Source organism: Heteronotia binoei, chromosome 12 (genome assembly GCF_032191835.1).
Source record: "Heteronotia binoei isolate CCM8104 ecotype False Entrance Well chromosome 12, APGP_CSIRO_Hbin_v1, whole genome shotgun sequence".
In the NCBI taxonomy this organism is placed as follows: Eukaryota; Metazoa; Chordata; class Lepidosauria; order Squamata; family Gekkonidae; genus Heteronotia; species Heteronotia binoei.
This window is the reverse complement of record NC_083234.1, coordinates 39,882,075-39,899,708: the sequence shown is the minus strand read 5'-3', so window position 1 is coordinate 39,899,708 and position 17,634 is coordinate 39,882,075. Positions and strand designations below refer to the sequence as shown.

General features: G+C 39.5%; 1 protein-coding gene across 2 annotated transcripts; it reads left to right on the top strand.

Annotated features, from left to right (window-relative positions):
• The first annotated feature begins 42 nt into the window (after nucleotides 1–42).
• Nucleotides 43–16,966, top strand: CDCA2 (cell division cycle associated 2). Of its 2 annotated transcripts, none has more exons than XM_060251031.1 (15): nucleotides 43–448; nucleotides 1,099–1,203; nucleotides 1,518–1,970; nucleotides 3,376–3,509; nucleotides 4,525–4,636; nucleotides 5,162–5,289; nucleotides 7,415–7,505; nucleotides 8,782–9,011; nucleotides 10,235–10,313; nucleotides 10,441–10,628; nucleotides 11,575–11,650; nucleotides 12,339–12,406; nucleotides 12,644–12,781; nucleotides 13,562–13,742; nucleotides 15,189–16,966. In XM_060251031.1, exons 3-15 carry the CDS (start codon nucleotides 1,634–1,636, stop codon nucleotides 16,085–16,087), a joined length of 2,661 nt encoding a protein of 886 aa, XP_060107014.1. In that variant the 5' UTR covers nucleotides 43–448; nucleotides 1,099–1,203; nucleotides 1,518–1,633; the 3' UTR covers nucleotides 16,088–16,966. The 2 variants fall into 2 exon arrangements, with proteins under 2 accessions (XP_060107014.1, XP_060107015.1); XM_060251032.1 differs by having other exon boundaries at nucleotides 379–525.
• Nucleotides 16,967–17,634: the final 668 nt, after the last annotated feature.

Sequence of the window (17,634 nt, the reverse complement as noted above, 5' to 3'; positions counted from 1 at the left end):
GCGGATCTTCTTCGTCTTAAGACGACTTGACCAGGAGCTTTTGCTCCTCAGAGCAAATAGAGGCGTGACTTGATAAGTGAGAGCCTATAGAGACGCGATTTCGAAAAACGACTTCCTAATAGGGCAGCTGTAGTAACGCCGCCCTTCTTTTACCGGCGATAAAGGTTAATATTTGGTTCTGATTGGTCGAGAGAGAGTCACGCGGTTCTTTAGCGTTTTCAAATTGCAGACGCAAATATTATCAACCCGCTGTGCCGGAACTCGTTGCGGAGCTAAACTAGAAGTTCGTATGTATAGGTTTCGCGGAAGAGGCCTGGTCGGAGTTGTTATGTGACGGCGAAGTAGCCTTGATAGTCGGGACTGAAGAAGACGAAGGGCGGGAAGCGAGAGTGGTGGCGGAGGGATACTAAAGGTGGTTATTTTGAATGGAGAGCTGGAGAAGAAGTCGGTAAGTGACGCCCGTTGCTGGATAGAACACGCAGCGAAGCAGTATTGTACCGTGACTGGAGTATCGCCCCGCACCAGGTTTGTGGGGAAACCCAAACTTTAGAAAGCAGCACGGTGTTTTGTTGAGTGCAGGCGGCATCGTCCTGTCCCACCCCCGTGGGCTCACCAATGTCCTGGGACTCCGGGTCGTCCCTTCTCCTTGTGGTGGAGGCAGCCGGTGGAGGGTTGGCATATGTGGGGCCAGAAAGAGGGAAGGGAAGCGCACCCTGCCGCCGACCAGTCAGACGAGGCAGTGCAGCTGTGGGTGGGGGAAAACGGAGCAGGAACTGCGCACTACTTGAGCCAGGCAGGCTGGGGAGGCGCTAGGGATATCTTTCTACAGATCTAGGACAACCCCTGTGTTTGTGGAAACATCTGAACACTTAAAAGGGTGGATGGTTTCTTCTAAAGCTGCTCATGAGATCTCAGCTTTAGAAGACTGGAGAGATGACAGCAGCCACGGAAGGGAAGCATGAGGCTAGCAGTGTTTATTTAGGGTGGGAGGCAACCAGGGTGGTTACAGGATTCCTCACAACCCAAACACTGCCAGTGCTCACTGATGAGAGATGGAGAGTGACTTTTTCTGCCACTTTGGCCTTCTCTTCCTAACAGCAGGCTTCAAAGCACTCTCTTCAGAGTCTCCATACTGGTCCAGCGAGAACTGCTAGGAGAACAAAAACCATGCCCACAGAGAGAAAGTGCTAAATCAGTCGTTTGGTAAGTATTAGGTAACCTGTCTTAATTTGCTGCTGACTTCAATTAATATGGAGTGGCAAACTGTGATCTTAAAATATCTATGCAGAGGTTTATCTTTACATGGCTGGAAAATAAAACCACAGAAATTAGTAGTCCTCAGAAATTTACTAGCCTACCTTCCTCCATGTTTATATTTTTCATTCATGGCCTTAAAAAGATCCTACCTTTATTTGGAACATTTTATAGTGTCCATTAATAACTGTATCTTCTGATTTTGAACAATACAAAGTTGCATTGCTCTTGGCTAAGATTTTCACTTTTTCTTTCAAAAGCAGACCAGCTACATCTTTGCACCATCTTAGTGTAGCTTATCAGGACTGGTGACTGAGCTAATGCTCTTCAAGAAATAATTTTTGTTCCTAATGAATCAAAAGTAACAAAGACTTTCCCAATGGAGAACTTGAGTAATAAGAAGGTGCTTTCAGAATGCAATCAATATTTGGGACATGGAGTCTGCTTCAACAGCGCGAAAAAGGAAGACTGTCACTCCTCAAACCACTCATCAAATTTTGCAAAAGAAAATATACCAATAAATACATTCACATTCTCTATGATGTCGAGCAGCTTGCAAAGCCCTCTTCATGTAGATAAGTCATCTTTTTTGCCAGATTCAAATTCTTTAACTCCCAATAAGGACAAAGGAGAAACAAAAACATCATCTGTAGACTTTTCTGTTCTGACAGCAGCTGATTTTAGAATTACACCAGAATCTTTTACAAAACATCAAGGTAAGAGCTGGGGATGTCCAGAATAGATTCATATGGTGTTCCGTGTGCATTTGGCATTCTGCATTTATGTTGGCATTAATATCTGAATTGTTGAGCATTTGTGATGTCCTGAGCAGCAGTAACTGGAAGCCTTCAGCCAAATAGTATGCTGGTTAGTTTAGACCTATATGTCAGATTCAGTACTCTGTAAGTTTTCTACCCTCACTGACTCCTTAAAATTGCTAGGTTATAATGTTGTGGTGATGGTAAAAGCAAGAGCTGCTAGAATTTCCCCATCCATACAACCCCTCAGAGTCTGGCAACCTGACCTCCCCAAACCCTTTTCTTGAGATGTTTTTTGCACACCTGCCATCACCCAAGCTCACAAGACTGCCCCTTTCCTTCAGCAATCCTTCCTTGTGTTCTTTCACATCTCTATCTTCATGTCATCTTTCCTTCCTTGAGCTGTCTTCTACAGCTCTTCTTTCCACAGATCTTATGAAGTTAATCTCAGCTGAACAATCTTTTACAGAAATTGGGCTAAGACTGTTTTGTACCTGACAGCTTTGGTATTTTTTCTTTCACTACTGTATAATTTTCTTCTGAATTGGTATAAGAGAGGAGTGGGACTTTAGTCTACTGTCTATAAGGAACACTGGCCTACTGTCTGTAAAGGAGTAGTTCACTGTGCATGGAGAACAAATGAGATCTGATGAGAACTTCTTCCCTTATCTGATTTTTCTCATCTCAGAGAACCATCTTTCTTGCCAGAATACTTTTTTTTTTACTCTAAGTTCTCCTAAAATGAACTCTCTTTCTGACCTACTTTCTCCTTACCAGCAGCTAAATCTACAAACTTTGGCAGCAAGCAATTTGCAAATGCGTCCAACAGTAAAAAGACATGGGTTGACATAAGGGGACCAATTTTAATTTTTTCCACAACAGGCATAAACCAAATAAACCTCACTATTACTATAAAAACCTTTGTCTAAAAACTTTAGCCCTTACTACCTTCAAGCACCTCTGAATGGTGTTCTTTAGTCATCCATGATAACTATCCAGTAGGATAACAGGCCCTCTTCATGCTTAGCTGGTATAGCATGGAGACATGCTGAAGTGAAAAAAGGGTAGAGTAACTGCCCTGTGCACATTAAGAAACCATTTTTTCTAGTGTTGACTGTGGGAAGAAAACTAGGAAGGAGGGATAGAGACTCTGAGACTATCTTCCAGGGTCAGATCTCCAAGGAACAGAAACTGCTCTGCAGGAGTTACTAATTAGCAGAGGGAGCATTTCTAAATATGCCAGAATCCCAACAACACTTAGAGTTCTGAAGGAAGGTTCAGTCATCTTATTAGAATCTGGAACATGAATTATTATTATTATTTTGGAGCCTAAATTATTAAGTTCATTACACTGTTCTTTCAGGAAGGGCCAGGAGTGTATTAACAAAATTAAGGCGGCAATCTACAATTGGAGTACGGGGTTCTCCGGAAAATAATGCTCTTATCAGATATATTTCTCACCGGAAGAGAATGGGGATTGCAGATTCTCCCTCACAGGTAAGAGTATGATATCTGTAGGATGGAAATGGCTTGCTTGAAGATGTTTGAAAATGGATGTTGTGAAGTCTAGCTTGAGTGCTGAAAATATGTGATGGAGGTAATCCTGGGCAAAAATACATACTGCTGACTTTTAAATATGAGATGGTATAGAGCAACATTTGAGATCATGAGCAAGGATCCTCATGTTTTTGCTGATAAAAATTTGAGTTTACCATCAATCCTGCCCATTTCCCAACGGTGATGTGAGGAAAGGTACCATACAAATTGTTTGATTATCAATGGTGTTAGTGGGATGAGAGCTTTTGTGGAGGAAGTCTCTTGCAAGAAAGCAGCCCATTACACCAGTCCTGTGGAATTGCTATCGGCAAAGTCTGTCTCTTCTGCTGTCAATGAGTTGAATGGAAATTTTGCTATCACAGCAGTGGTAAGCCAAAGTCTGTTTTGCTGTTTCTCCAGCTGTTATACTGAAGGACATAAGAGGACCATTAGTGAAATTAAATATTAAAATATTAAAAAATGTTAATAAGGAAATAGATAACTGTAAGTTCCAGTAGGTAATAGCATGATAACCATAAAGCTAAACACTTGAAGTATAACAGAATGGGGCAAATAGCAAGTTAGAGGGTATGGTAGAGTGCTTTAGAAATAAGTTTTCCTTCATATAGTATAATTGAAAGCTGGTGTGGGTTAGAGTGTTGTATCTGGACTGTGGGGGGGGGCATAGGTTTAAACCATCACTTAGCCACCAGGATGGCCCTTAAGAGAACAGAAAACTGGGGTATAAATTTTGTAAGATAAAATAAATGTAACTTCAGCAAGTCACATCCTGACCCCTCTCATGTGGCTGTATTGTGAAAGTGAAGTGTAATAACCTCTTGTGTACTGTTCCTGAGCTCCTTGGAAGGTGTGAGGATTAATACTGTCAAACCAAGGCCATTCTGCAAGGTAATCTTGGGGTTTTTGTTGTTTGTAATGTTTGGTTCAGAAATCTCTTTACTATGTTTTTGAATAGGCCAGTCCTTTTCAACGAAATGCTTTATTGAAAGATAAAATAGCTGCCTTCCAGTCATCCTTTAAGACACTTGAAGAAGCTGCAGAAGAAATTATCCATACACCTTACACCTGTAAGTAAGCAAATCCTAATTTAAAATATGTGTAGTGTTTGCAACTTACAAAATTTGACATCATTGTAACATAGCAGTGCAATCCTAAGCAGAAATATCTTTCTCAGTCCATTGAACTTAATGGTTTAGGTTTGGTTCTGTTTAGGATTGTAACTTTTACTGCACACCAGATTTCAGTAGAATTTTTTTACATAGTTTATCAATTTGCCTTCATCTTGGCTTTGCCTGTGCTAATAATTTAGAAGTATAAGAGTTTGAAACACTTGGTGTGCCAATATACATTTGGAGGAAGGCCATGGCTCAGTGAAAGAATACCTGGTTTGTGAGCAGCAGGTCTACAGTTCAAGCTCAGGTCCAGGATCTCAAATAACTCTTGAGAAAGAACTTTCTTTGCCTAAAAGACACTGGAAAGCCACAGTCAACTTGAATATTTAGCAAAATGGATAAGAGTATGTTTGTGACTTGTTATAAGGCAACTTCATGTGTTTATACTACTGCATGCGTTTTTAAATATCTTAATTGTAGTTAAGAAAGCTGACACAAGATCACATGAAGATCAACTGGACCAGGTGGGACCATCAGAATATAAGGCAGTTGAGGAAACCCTAAACCGTAAATCCACTAATGGAGAAAAAAGTTCAGCTAATATTCAGGTATGTGAGTATGGATAATAGTATCTGTATTTTTTCTGAGTTCTTAAAAACTTTTGTCAAGAATGTTCTTGCTTGGTTTCTGTGAATTTCAAATGAATAAGAGTCCAGTAGCATCTTAAAAGACTAACAAAATTTGTAGGGTATTAGTGTTCAGGAATCACTGCTCACTTCAGATACAGCTAGAACGTGAGTGCATCTGTCCTATATATTGGAAAGGAGTAATTTCAGATGCCAAATGACAATAGAAAGTGATTGGATTAGGTGTGATGCAGAGAGGTAGTAGGCGTGGAGAAATCAGCATTGGTAATGAGACAGGAAACCTAGGTCTCAGTTCAGTCCAGGTGGATGCATTGGCTTGAGCTTTGTTATCAGTTGCAATTCAGCTATCTCTAATTTTTTTTTGAAATTACTTTGTAAGATAACTGCTGCTTATAGATCAGCAAGCGAATGCCCTGGAAGGTTAAAATGCCCTTCCACACACACTGGTTTTTGAATGTTGTGGTTTCTGGTATCAGACTTATGTCCATTAATTCTGACCTGACAATGTCGAGAGTGGAAGGGCATTGCTGACACATGATGGCATAAATCACATTAGAGGATGAGTAGGAGTAGGAACCTGAGATGGTTTGGCTGATGTTGCTGAGTCCAGTGATGGCGTTGCTAGGATCTATATGAGAGCAAAGTTGGCATCTTGATTTGTTGCAGACTTTGGTACCAGAGTCCATGTTACTGTTTGGTAAGAATACAGAAGTAAGGATTGAATGAGGTTAGCATATGTAGTGAGATAAGAAACCAATATCCCTGCTAAGTCCTGGGGATTTCCTTTGCTCTGAGTGTTGTAATAACTTGCAACTCAGCAACTTCCCTTTCTAGTCTGTTCCTGAAGTTCCTTTGCAATAGAACAGCTACTTTAAGGTCACCCATTGAATGTCTTGGAAGGTTGAAGTGTTCTGCTATGGGTTTCTCAGTCTTGTTGATTCTTGAAGTCAGCTGGAACTCTCTGTCTGGGGCAAGTGATGCTCTGTATTCTTGGTGCTCTGGTGGAAGGGCTTCTAGTGTCCTGGCCCTACTGGTGGACCTCCTGATGGCACTTGGGTTTTTTGGCCACTGTATGATAGTGTTGGACTGGATGGGCCATTTGCATGATCCAACATGGCTTCAATTATGTCTATATTTGTGTCCATTTATTCTTTAGCGTAAGGTTTGACCTGTTTACCCTATGTAGAGAACTGAATGGCATTGTTAGCATTTAATGGATATACAAGATGAGCATGTGAATAAGCCTGAGATGGTGTAGTTAATGTTGTTAGATACAGTGATTGTTGTCTGGGTGTATGTGGCAGCAAAGCTGGTATCTTGGTTTATTGCTAGCTCTGGTGCCAGTGTCCATGGTCAAATTAGATGTTGTATTATTGTGGGTGAGAAGTTATTTGAGATTGGGGAGCTGTCTTCAAGAACAGACTGGAAAGGACTGGTAATTTTCATTTCATTGTATCTGAAGAAGTGTATGCACCCACAAAAGCTATGCCTTAAATAAAATTTAGTAAAAAAAAATTGCTTCTTTCCAAACTACATTATTGGCCAACTTTTCCCCTCAAAGCATATTGGAGACTTGCAGCTTTATAAAATAGGGTTTGTGGATGTTATTTTCACATCTTTGTGCAGAGAAGTAGATTGAGAGAATTATGCCTATGTTTGTTTTCTGGTGACTACAAGGACAAGGCAGTCAGAAAACCTCTCGCTTCCTCTTGAGGCCTTGCTGCTGGAGCATCTGACTTCCATTTTCCTCCTCTTGGGAGTACGTTAGAAAGAAATCTCTTTCACTGCAGTGGGCACCACCTCCACTTTCACATTATACTAGAAACTAAAGCAACTAAAGAAGGATTTGATAATTCTCAGGAGGAGAACCAGTAGACATAGAGCAGATGGTTCCTTGTTTTTGCTTTCTTTCAGCCCTGAAAACTAGTCAAATCTAGTAGATTGTCTGATGCAGCAGAAGATCCTACAAGACCCATTTTCCCCACCCCCATATGTTTCTATTCTGTCTCTGTTGTGCAGTCAGTATTTCAGTTGTGTAAATTAAAATGTTGCATCAAGTCTGAATAGTCTTAATTGCTACTCCTAGGAAATTCCAATCTCGTACCCAAATACTCTAGAATCTCGATGTTTACTGTTGGAAGCCAGTCCAGCTGCAGGCATCTCAAACACAGCATGTGGTAAGAATTAACTGCTACTTTTTTACAGCCTGATCTAAATGGTATTCCTCCTGAATGTAATTTGTTACAAGGCTGAATTTGGCATAAATGTCACCTTGTTGCACCAGGCTGTGTGCGCCATAAAATGCAATGCCAGGTACCAGAGATATAAAGGATATAGGCAAATCCAATTAACAATATTGCTTTTTACTCAAAATACAAATATATTTAAAACATTAACAGTATTTCCTGTAGTTAATACTGTTTGATAAATGATATTTCTTGCTCTGAAGTATTGCATCAAAATTTGCAGTCAGCATCTGTGCTGTAGCAGTCTTGAGTATGCTGTTTAGGTGTGTATCTGTAAGCTGAGAATGTTTTTATTACTGAAAAGATCTATATTGTTGCAAATGTAAACAGAATTTTAGAAGCAGAACCCTTAAGTTGGGGTAAATTGCTAGTGGCAACTTCAGAAGGCTTATCCTTCAGTATAACATGATGCTGCTCCGCCACCTGCCTGTGATTCGTGACATCCTTTCATTGGTAGCTAGGGAGTGGTATGAACGTCCTCTTTTGTTGACTCTACTGACTCAGTATTTGTAATCCACCTTGAATATGCCTCCCACCTTAAAGAAACTTCCTGTGCATTCCCTGTCCTCAGCAGAAGTAATCCTGAGTTCCTCTTCTCCTTCTGAAAATACATTTCCCCACTACACTAGATCAGCAGCTTTTTTCTCTGCAGCCCTGTAAGCATTTTTGTGTGTGAAACAGGGTTTCTTCCTTGCTTAGAGGTCTAGCCCCAAAATGTGCACTTATAATATAAATTCTCTAAGGACCTGGAGCCACTGCCCTTGGCACTTGCTCCAGCCTCCCAAAAAGTTATGAAGCCTCTACAGATTCACCAGCCATCTGTCAATGACCAGAACTCCTCAATCAGTTCTTTTCTCCTACTGCCACTTTCCACACACTGTCTTGAAGTCTAACTCTTTATAAGCCTCCAGAAAGTTCTTTCTTGTCAGAACAAAAGCCATAGCATCTCCCCAAAATGAACCATTATGAGGGGTTGTCAACAAGGCAGGGGACAACCAGATGTGAACTGTAGCATATAATTCCACTGCTGTGCAGGAATGTGCTTCTATCTTCTGAGGCAGCCCTACAATAAAATGCTACCTCATTTTTGCTATATCTAAATCACTGGTTTTCTTTAGTGCTGTATTTGTAAGAATTTGCTTTTATAGTACTAATAGCAGAAACAACTAAATAAACTTACTAACTTGCTGGATAACTTTTTGTTAAGGTATCCGGCCTCAGAACACTAATGAAGAATTAAATAGCAGTACTGCATCGCAACAAAGCTGCAAGAAGGTCAGATTTGCAGAGAAACAGAGCCTGGAAATATTTGATGAGACCAAGCCTTCCACTACCCCACTGCAGAAGGGACACTTTCTTTCAACATACCACGATAGTTCCAATCTTCGTTCTGTTTTGAAGAAAACACCAGTAAAAATATTAGCTGAAGATACAAAGGTGAGCGTCCTTAGGTTTATAACATTCTGCTTTCCAAAGATATATGGTAGGTAACAAAAAATGTTTCAGCTTCAGTATAAGTTCAGAGTCCACTTGGCCAGCTCAGTCTCGATATTGTACCAGTCACCTTTCAACAGCACTATTGGGATGTCCAGTCTCTTCTAGACATCCAGCACTTGAATTGTGCATGCAGTGATTGGAAAATGCTGCACTGATAGCCTCTTAAAATACAGATTAATGTATTTTCTACAGTTGACCATGTCCTCCCTTCTTTTGTTAATGCTGAGTAGGGTGCCCCATAGGAGCCATCTGGGGCAAGTCAGGTCCTGCTAGTTCCTTGTGTTATATGCAAAGTCACTCATTTCATCCAGAGCCAGTTGATGAATGATATGTGATGTCCACCACTGACTCTATACTTGTTAGGAAAAGATGAGCAACATGATCGCTTTCCATCCTGAACCCATAGCTCAAAGGGGAGAGGGAGAGAGATAGAACTGTGAACTTTGAGAAATGCTATGTTAATCTGCCCTTATGTCCTTGCTGAATTTGCTTTCCGTTGTCCCTTAAAAGCTCAATAACTGGAACTTTTAAAGGCCTTGACCAGTTGTTCATGTAATATCTCAAGGCACATTATCCATGTTATAAAATATGAAGTGTTACAGCTGCATTATTTTCAGGATAAATCATAGACTTGTGAAATTATTGCTAGGCAGCACTACACTTCATAAACATATGTGGAGGTGGCTGTTCTAGACTTCACAGTTATCTATGATAAGTGCTCCTGTGCAGTAATTGTGTGGTTTAACGTATGGGTGGGAGGAAGCTACATTTTTTCCCTCCACTTTTCTAAATTGTGGCCTAGATTTCTGTGCTCTAGGAACTGATTCTGTGTAGGATATTTTCAAAACTGGGCCTTTTCATAATTAAATTGTTTACATTGTTGGAGTTTGCCATTTTTAATGGCCAGCAATAGCTTTTACTATGAAATAATTGAACATAGCAGTACTATGTGGTTTGTTGTAGATTTACTTTTAGATTACAAGCCTTAGCTTTTATTCTGATCAGTGGTGCATAACTCGATCAATATACTTTCCCATGTATACCAATCAATCAACAAGTGTTACTTATTCAGTTAGGAGTAACTATTGACTTGATCCAATGGAAAAAGACAATGTATAAAAGCATTATTTGAAATAATGATATTATTGCTTGCTCTTTTATAGGGACATCTTGCTTATACTAATACAAGAAAAGGAAGTGAAGAACCATCAGTCTTCCAAAGCTGTGGATCACTGCAAACAGGTTCAAAATCCCCCTCCCAGCCCCTAGACAGAACTGTTTCTGAGTACTGTTTTAGTAAAAATGCAGAACATAAAATGGTCAAAGGATTTGTCAACAGAATTTTTAACATGCAAATAATATGTTACAGAAAGAAGTACCAGATCAATTGTCAAAATGGAGGCACACAACAAAGAGGAAGATGTGAAAGTATTTGACATATTTCAACCTGTAGATTCTCCAATGCATAGTGGAGAAGCCTCATTCAGTCTGTCTGGAACAAAAAATGACACAGCTCCCATCAAGAAACCCTTATCCCAACCAAACTTTGACGATGATGTAAGTGATGTAGCTCACTTAAAAATCTTTAAAGCAGTTATTTACTGTTTTTAACTCTTGAATTCTCCCCCCCCCCCCCTAACAGATTTCTCTTTGTTAGATAGCAGCTGATGTTAACAGCATTTCTTTTGTATGTGCATTCACTAGAAGTTCTGTTTTTGTTACGTCTCATGCCTTTGAATACTGGAATGATTGCATGGACTTCCTGAGTAGGGTTTAGCACTGGCACAACCATAGCTTGTAAAGCCTAACTGAGTTTTGCATGATGGTTTGAATTAACCAACCATGGCTTTTGATCAATTGGCAAATCAGAAATCATGATATGGGAGAGGTTCCCAGCTTTGATTTGGTGTGCAATGGCTGAACTGGAGATGTGTGCACGGAGTAAGCAGAAAACAGACAACCAACTTTAAAACCTAAAGCTTTTAAGTTAGGAGCTCAGATTGCAACTTGATTCTGAACAATGGTGGTTGCAAGCTGTGGCTTGATGGCAGCTGTTGTTTGGTGTGATGACTGAAGTGAACCATTGCCTCAGAAGGTTGTGTCATGTCAATAACTGCTTTATCAACATGTTCAGATTTTGAAACTGAATTAGTCAACTAAAGTTGTAGACTGTACAACTCCAGAATAAAAACCATGCAACGATTTTATTAGGGCCAACCTGATAACACAAAACATTTTGCTGGCTTTTGAGCTCACCAAAACATTTTTCCAAAATAAAAAGCATTTTTAAAAGAAGGGGGGGAAAGCATATTTTTTAAAAGTCAAGACTAAAAGACTCAGGCTTGTGAATGTTTGTTGTTAGATGCTGACAGGCTTGTGATTTTAATGTGGGGTTGGTTTGCAGTACTTCAATTAAAGTACATTAACCTTGCCCTCAGTATTTTGTACCATGCAAGTTTGTTTTGCTCAAACTGCATGTTTGAATTTTTGCTTTTTAATACAGGGTGCTTTTCAAGAGACATCAGAGGTAGTTTCTACTGTCGAATCTATTGTGAACTCAGATGATACAGAAGATAAAGGTGTGTGCATATATATTTTATGATCATCACAAGGTCAATGCAGACATGGTACAGTTACATGTTACTTTTGGGAAGTAATAGCTGCTTCATTGTGCCTCAAACCCATGGTAGGTCAGCCTTATTAAGTAATGAGCAGGTGGCCCAGTGGACACTGGTTACTTATGCCCATTTGACTGGCAAGGGTCACAGTATGGTTTCTGTTTCCAGTGTGATGTGGAGCAGAACCTTGCTGTAATAGTTTTCATGCCACAGCAGTATCTTATTAATTGGCTGTCAATGTTGTTTTCTGCCCAGCATTGACTGTGAATAGCTCTTTTTCATGCTTTGAATATGTACTAACTGTGGTTTATCATTTGTGAAGCTAAATGCCAAGCTGGAACTTCAATATAGTAATAGTTATAGTCTACAAAGGAAAATTCATGACACTTACTAAATGGATATTCTCTTGCTGTAGACATAGATTGAGGATCACATATTTTTCTTACACTGCAAAGCAAAAATCCTCCATATCTGCTCTGAAGTACCTACATAGGTATTGGAATGTTTCTACAAGAATTTTTCAGTCTTTCAGTTAAAGGCTTTGTCAAGAGCCCATCACATGCTATGAATTGAACTAACCATATGCAAACATGTCTGGGATGCAATATCAACATATGGATGTAATCTGCACTTTTCCTCTCTGTTTTAGAAACAAAAGTAAGTTCTCCTGATCTCCATTCTACATGCATTAGAGTCACTCGGTCCTCTGCTAAAAAGGTGGGTAAAATTGTCTTTCAGTGTTGAAATTATCATAATGTACAATTGATGATATGTCTTGCTTAATTAAAAAAAACTGGTAAAATTATTAGAAAACAGGGATTTTAATTTTCCCTTCTCTCAGTTCTAGCCATGGGTAATGGTGTATATAAACATGCTTACTGTTTTTTATATATAATGTACAATCAGCACGTACATTACTGCTTGATGACTTTAATGGATGGTTCATACTAACAGGTCCACAAAGAAGAAACAAGCATCAGCCTTACAAGAGAAACACGAACCAGGAGGACTCGTACTACCAATAGAGTCCCAAATCCTAGAAAAATCCAAAATGAAAACTCTGTAGCAAAGTCTGCTTCCAAAAAAACACCTGTAAGTAACATTTAAATTGCAGATGTAGGAGTTAAGTTCTGTCTGTGGACTTTTCATGCAACTTAATTCGCTTGGAGTTACTACTGGATTTGTAGAATATATTCAGAACATCAATTTTTTAAATAAGGATTGTTTTGATTAGAGAATCCTGCTCAGGGCAGCTATTCTTAAATTTGTCATTTGTTAAAATATTAAACGAATTAAATGCTGTATTGGAGGGATAGTAGGTTAATACCTGGGTAAATAACTTTTTCATCTTTGATCCTATATTTTCTTTAGTGCACACACAAAATAACAGAATGCACTATCTCCAGCTGACTTTATCTTGAACATTTCTTTCTAAGAATATGAGAATATGCCCTGCTGTGTTAGCCTAGTGATCTCTCACGTTCTGGTTCGCATAGTCTTCCAGGACTACTGGTTGGCGCCTAACAAATAGGGCAGGGGTAGCCAACGGTAGCTCACCAGATGTTTTTTGCATACAACTCCCATCCCATCAGCCCCAGCCAGCATGGCTGATGGCTGGGGCTGATGGGAGTTGTAGGCAAAAAACATCTGGAGAGCTACCATTGGCCACCCCTGAAATAGGGCTTTAGAGGCCAGGTTGCTTCATAGAACCAGTATAGAGGTTTAGTGCTTCCAGATGCAGTCTCCCTTAGTCTCCATGGCTAATAACCATTAATGGGTCAATCCTTTGTAAAGCTATCTATGCTAATGGCTGTCACTACATCCACTGCCAGTGAAATACACCTTTCTATGCTGTCTTCTGAATATCTGCAGGCTCCTAGGCGCAAAGCATTTGGAAAGAGGAAAAGGAGAAAAAAGACACAGAAAGTATTTCATGGACATTATGAAACTGTATCCAAGAAGCCTCTCTTGAGCCCAATTCTTGAGATGACGGAAGATACCTCCCTTATTTCATCTTATCAAAGCACATCAGAATCATCAGGTCCCATCTTTGGTATGTGTGTACCCATTGGTTGCTTTTCTGCTTTCTGTAATCAGTGATAAACTGTAAGTTGCATGCTGGCCTAAGCAGTAGTGTCTTTTTCCATCACATGGCTCTGAAATTTGAAAGTCAATGATGCTGCAACAATATGTGCAGCTTATTCCTAAAAATAATTACTTGTGGACTTTGGAATTTGAATTCTGAGGTCTCTCCAGTAACCCTTAGTAGTTAGCAGCCTGCCCCACGGGTGCCTAAGCCCTGTATGCAGTATTCCCTCTAAGCTGAGTTAGCGTAAGCTGGCTCACATTTTTAGCCTCCAGTTTACATATTTTTGTCTTAGCTCAGGAAGGATGACCATAGAGCACAATAATTTATGCAATAGCTCACAATTTTAATGTCAGTAGCTCACGACTTTAATAACTAGTAGCTCACAAAGTAGAATTTTTGCTAACAGGACTCTGCATCTTAGAGGGAACATTGCCTGTATGATATCAAAGTAGTTAAGCTTTATGAAAGAATGAGTTTTATGAAAGAATCAAACTATAGCCCTTTGTATTGACTTGTACTTTGCTAAACTGATTATACAAACTGTTATAGGTGAAAACACTTTAAAATTAAGCTGCAGTGAGAAACTCTGAAAGTGCTGGTGACTTAATTCTGGCACGTGATGACATAAAAATGGTAGAATTCAAACTAATTCAATCTAGTTAGGAGGGCCAAGGCCTAGCCACAGTAATCCATGTGACGGTCATCTCCAGACTGGATTACTGTAACTTGCTTTACACTGACTGCCTTTGAGACTGATACAGAAACTCCCAACTGGTCCACAATTTGGTGGTACAGGTCCTGATGGGAGTGCCACAGATTGCACATATTCAGCCTGTGCTGTGCTGGCTGCATTGACTTCCAGTAGAGTACCAGGCCAGATTCAAGATTGTGGGACCCACATATCTGCAGGACTGCCTCCTCTGGTATATCCCCTGAAGAATCTCATGCTCTGCTGAGAACAACCTTCTGGTGATCCCCAGCCCTAACAATGTCCAACTATCCTTTCTCAGCCCTGGCTCCCACCTGGTGGAATTCTCTGCCAAATAACATCCATTCCCCATGAGACCTTATGCAGTTTTGCAGAGATATTCCACCAGGTTTTTGGTTGAGGACAGCAATGGGAAGCATCTTCCTGGCACTCTCTTCCCATCCCCTACTATTTCTTCAGCATGTAGCATGTTGCTGTTGTTGCTGCTGTTATTTTAACTGGATTTTAAATTGTACAGTTTGTTAACTGCCCTAAGCTCTGTGACTTCAGAGACGGGCAGTATAAAAATCTAAATTATAAATAAAATACGGTAAGTTAAGGCCTCCTGATGAAAAGCTTGTGTGTGAATTCAACCTGTGTCTTTACCTGAACTCAACAGTTAAAACAAGATCAAGCTTCTTTTCTAATTGTAACTTTCCTAGATCATTCCTGCTCCAGCCTTGTACATGAAACACCTGAAGAGACAAATAATATATTACGTAGTACAGAAGAGTATGGCAGTTGTCTGCATTCCACTTCGGGTGCTGCGAAGGAAGATGCTTTACCTAACACTGTGTCATGCTTATTCTTACAACTGCAAGATGGTGTCCCAAATGACATACCAATCACATTTCCTTTGGAGTCACCTGGTAATGATTCTCCCAAAGACTTAAAAAATACCTTAAATGGACAGGTGCTGAAAAATGACTGTGAGAATGAGAAAGAACTGGGATTACATAACCTACAAAAAATGGCTGAAAAAATAAGTAAAGAAGCTTTACTTACTGCAGAATCTGCAGTAGTGCAGCCAAGTGGAGGTGGCATCTGTGTGAATTCTGAAAGATTTTCAAGGAGGAGCAGAAAAACCACCCGCTACCTCCCCAGTGTTGATGATTTTCCATCTGAAACACCTAGAAACAATCCTTGTGTTCCTAGAGGTAGTATGGAAGAACTACCTTGTACGCCTCAAACAATAAACGATTCTGGATTCTTAAATGATGTCCTGATTGCTATAGAGGAATCTTTCAGAAGCGTAACCAGTAGTACTCAAAGGGTGAGACGCAGCATGAGATTGCTTAAAAATGAAGAAAGTGAAGGCCTTGCATGGATTTCAGTGTCCGCGAATGATTCCGTGAATCAGGCTCTGGTGGGTTCTGAGCACAAAAGCAGGAGAAAGTCATGTGCCTTCTGTCATCCCAAATCAGAGATGCTTCATCAACAGCAAGAAAACTTGGTCCAGTCTCTCTTACCAATGATGGAAGACCAAAAAAGTGTTGGAGTGCATTGCAGACCAAGAAAGAAAAGGAAGAACATTTGTTCCCAGAGGCAGGGAGAAGATTAAAATAGCATGTCATACATACAGAAGAGCAAATGTTGGGTATAAAAGAGATCGTGTCATCAAAAGGATTCTAAACTGAAGAAAAATCTTGGAGATTTGACCTACAATTTAATTTAGACCTTGAGAAACTTTAAAATACCTTATACATGGTACATTTTTTAAAGAACTGACTCTTCCTAGTTTGCATGAAAAGCTTTTGGTTTACTCTTTTTTTAAAAGAGAATTTTAGGTGGGAAAGGAGAGTGGAAAAGAAAATAGAAAAAAATCCCAATGAAGGTTCTGTTGAGAAATCACTGGTAATGGAAGATATGTTTTATGACTATTTTTAACTGGCAAAACCCACTTGCTGTAACTTTCAGTGCTCCTAATTTCAAACTCCACATGGAGAACTGCCAGAAAACTGACTGTTTCTTGGCTGGTGGTAGAAAAATGATGATGGGAAATATAAAAAACTGTACACAGTTTGACTGTGATGTTTAGGTGGTATTGGAAGGGCCCATCCAACTTTAGTCGCCTGGTATTTTGAGAGTTACAGTCTCATCAATGAAGTATTCTGGGTTTTGAGCTGTTTTCTCAACAATCCTTGGACTTGTCAGCAGTACTGAAAGGTTTTTTTCATTAAAACTTTTTCATTAAAATTTGAATCTTCCCTGCATATTAATTTTCAGGAACAACGTTCAATTTTTTTAAGAAAAGCATTCATTTTCTCTCCCTTGCTTCTATCCCCAGGACAACTGAATTTTTTTCACAGCAGCTCCATTAACATGTCTGGAATTCCAGTAGTAGAAAACATTAATGGATGTTAACCAGAATTCATTTGTACACCCCAAATATCAATTAAAAGACTGATGATTGAATAAAGCTGTTTAACGTCCCCTAAAATCTGTAACTGCTTTGTTTTTTAAATATACTTATTTGGTATATTTGATCCTCGCATGTAGCTTAGAAAAGTTTAAATACATATACATTTAATAATCTGGAATTCTAAGTTCATTGTATCTTGAAAAGCAGAATCAGACTTCTTGTGCTCAGTCATCCAGACTGTTAATTCATGACCACTTCAGGTAACTGCAGTAATTTACAGAAATGCTAAGTGAAAAAACTGTTCTGTTGAATTCCATTGACATTTCTACATGCTTTCACAGTATTTTGACTTTTAAAAAGTCTTATTTTACTGTTTTTCTATCTTTCAAGCTATGCATCCTGCTGCTAGAAGCTAATATGATGCATCTTGGCCAAGTTTGATATTTGACAGTTTCAGGTTCTGATTATAACACTTTCCCCCAGGAACTGTATCCAGGCTATATCAGAAGAGGGCAGTATGACATGACTTTTGTGAATGTGAGCACTTAGTTATGATTGGCTTGACATTCTTGAATACCACTGTATATCTGTGTGTTTAGTTCTCAGGGTGCACTTTTATTGGAAGCTTGTGTGTGGCCCAGATCCAGCAAAGACAAACATTAAAGCAGTGGAGTTTAGTCACATCTATCTCTCTTTTGGGGAGCATAGAATGAAGTCCCACTGATTTCAGTAGGAATTTAAAGTCT

Excerpts from the sequence above, each read along its gene's own strand:
- CDCA2 (XM_060251031.1), top strand. The coding sequence starts at position 1,634 with ATGGAGAACTTGAGTAATAAGAAGGTGCTTTCAGAATGCAATCAATAT. Across the intron at positions 4,637-5,161 it reads TATCCATACACCTTACACCT|TTAAGAAAGCTGACACAAGA; the intron begins GTAAGTAAGCAA and ends TCTTAATTGTAG. Across the intron at positions 13,743-15,188 it reads ATCATCAGGTCCCATCTTTG|ATCATTCCTGCTCCAGCCTT; the intron begins GTATGTGTGTAC and ends TAACTTTCCTAG.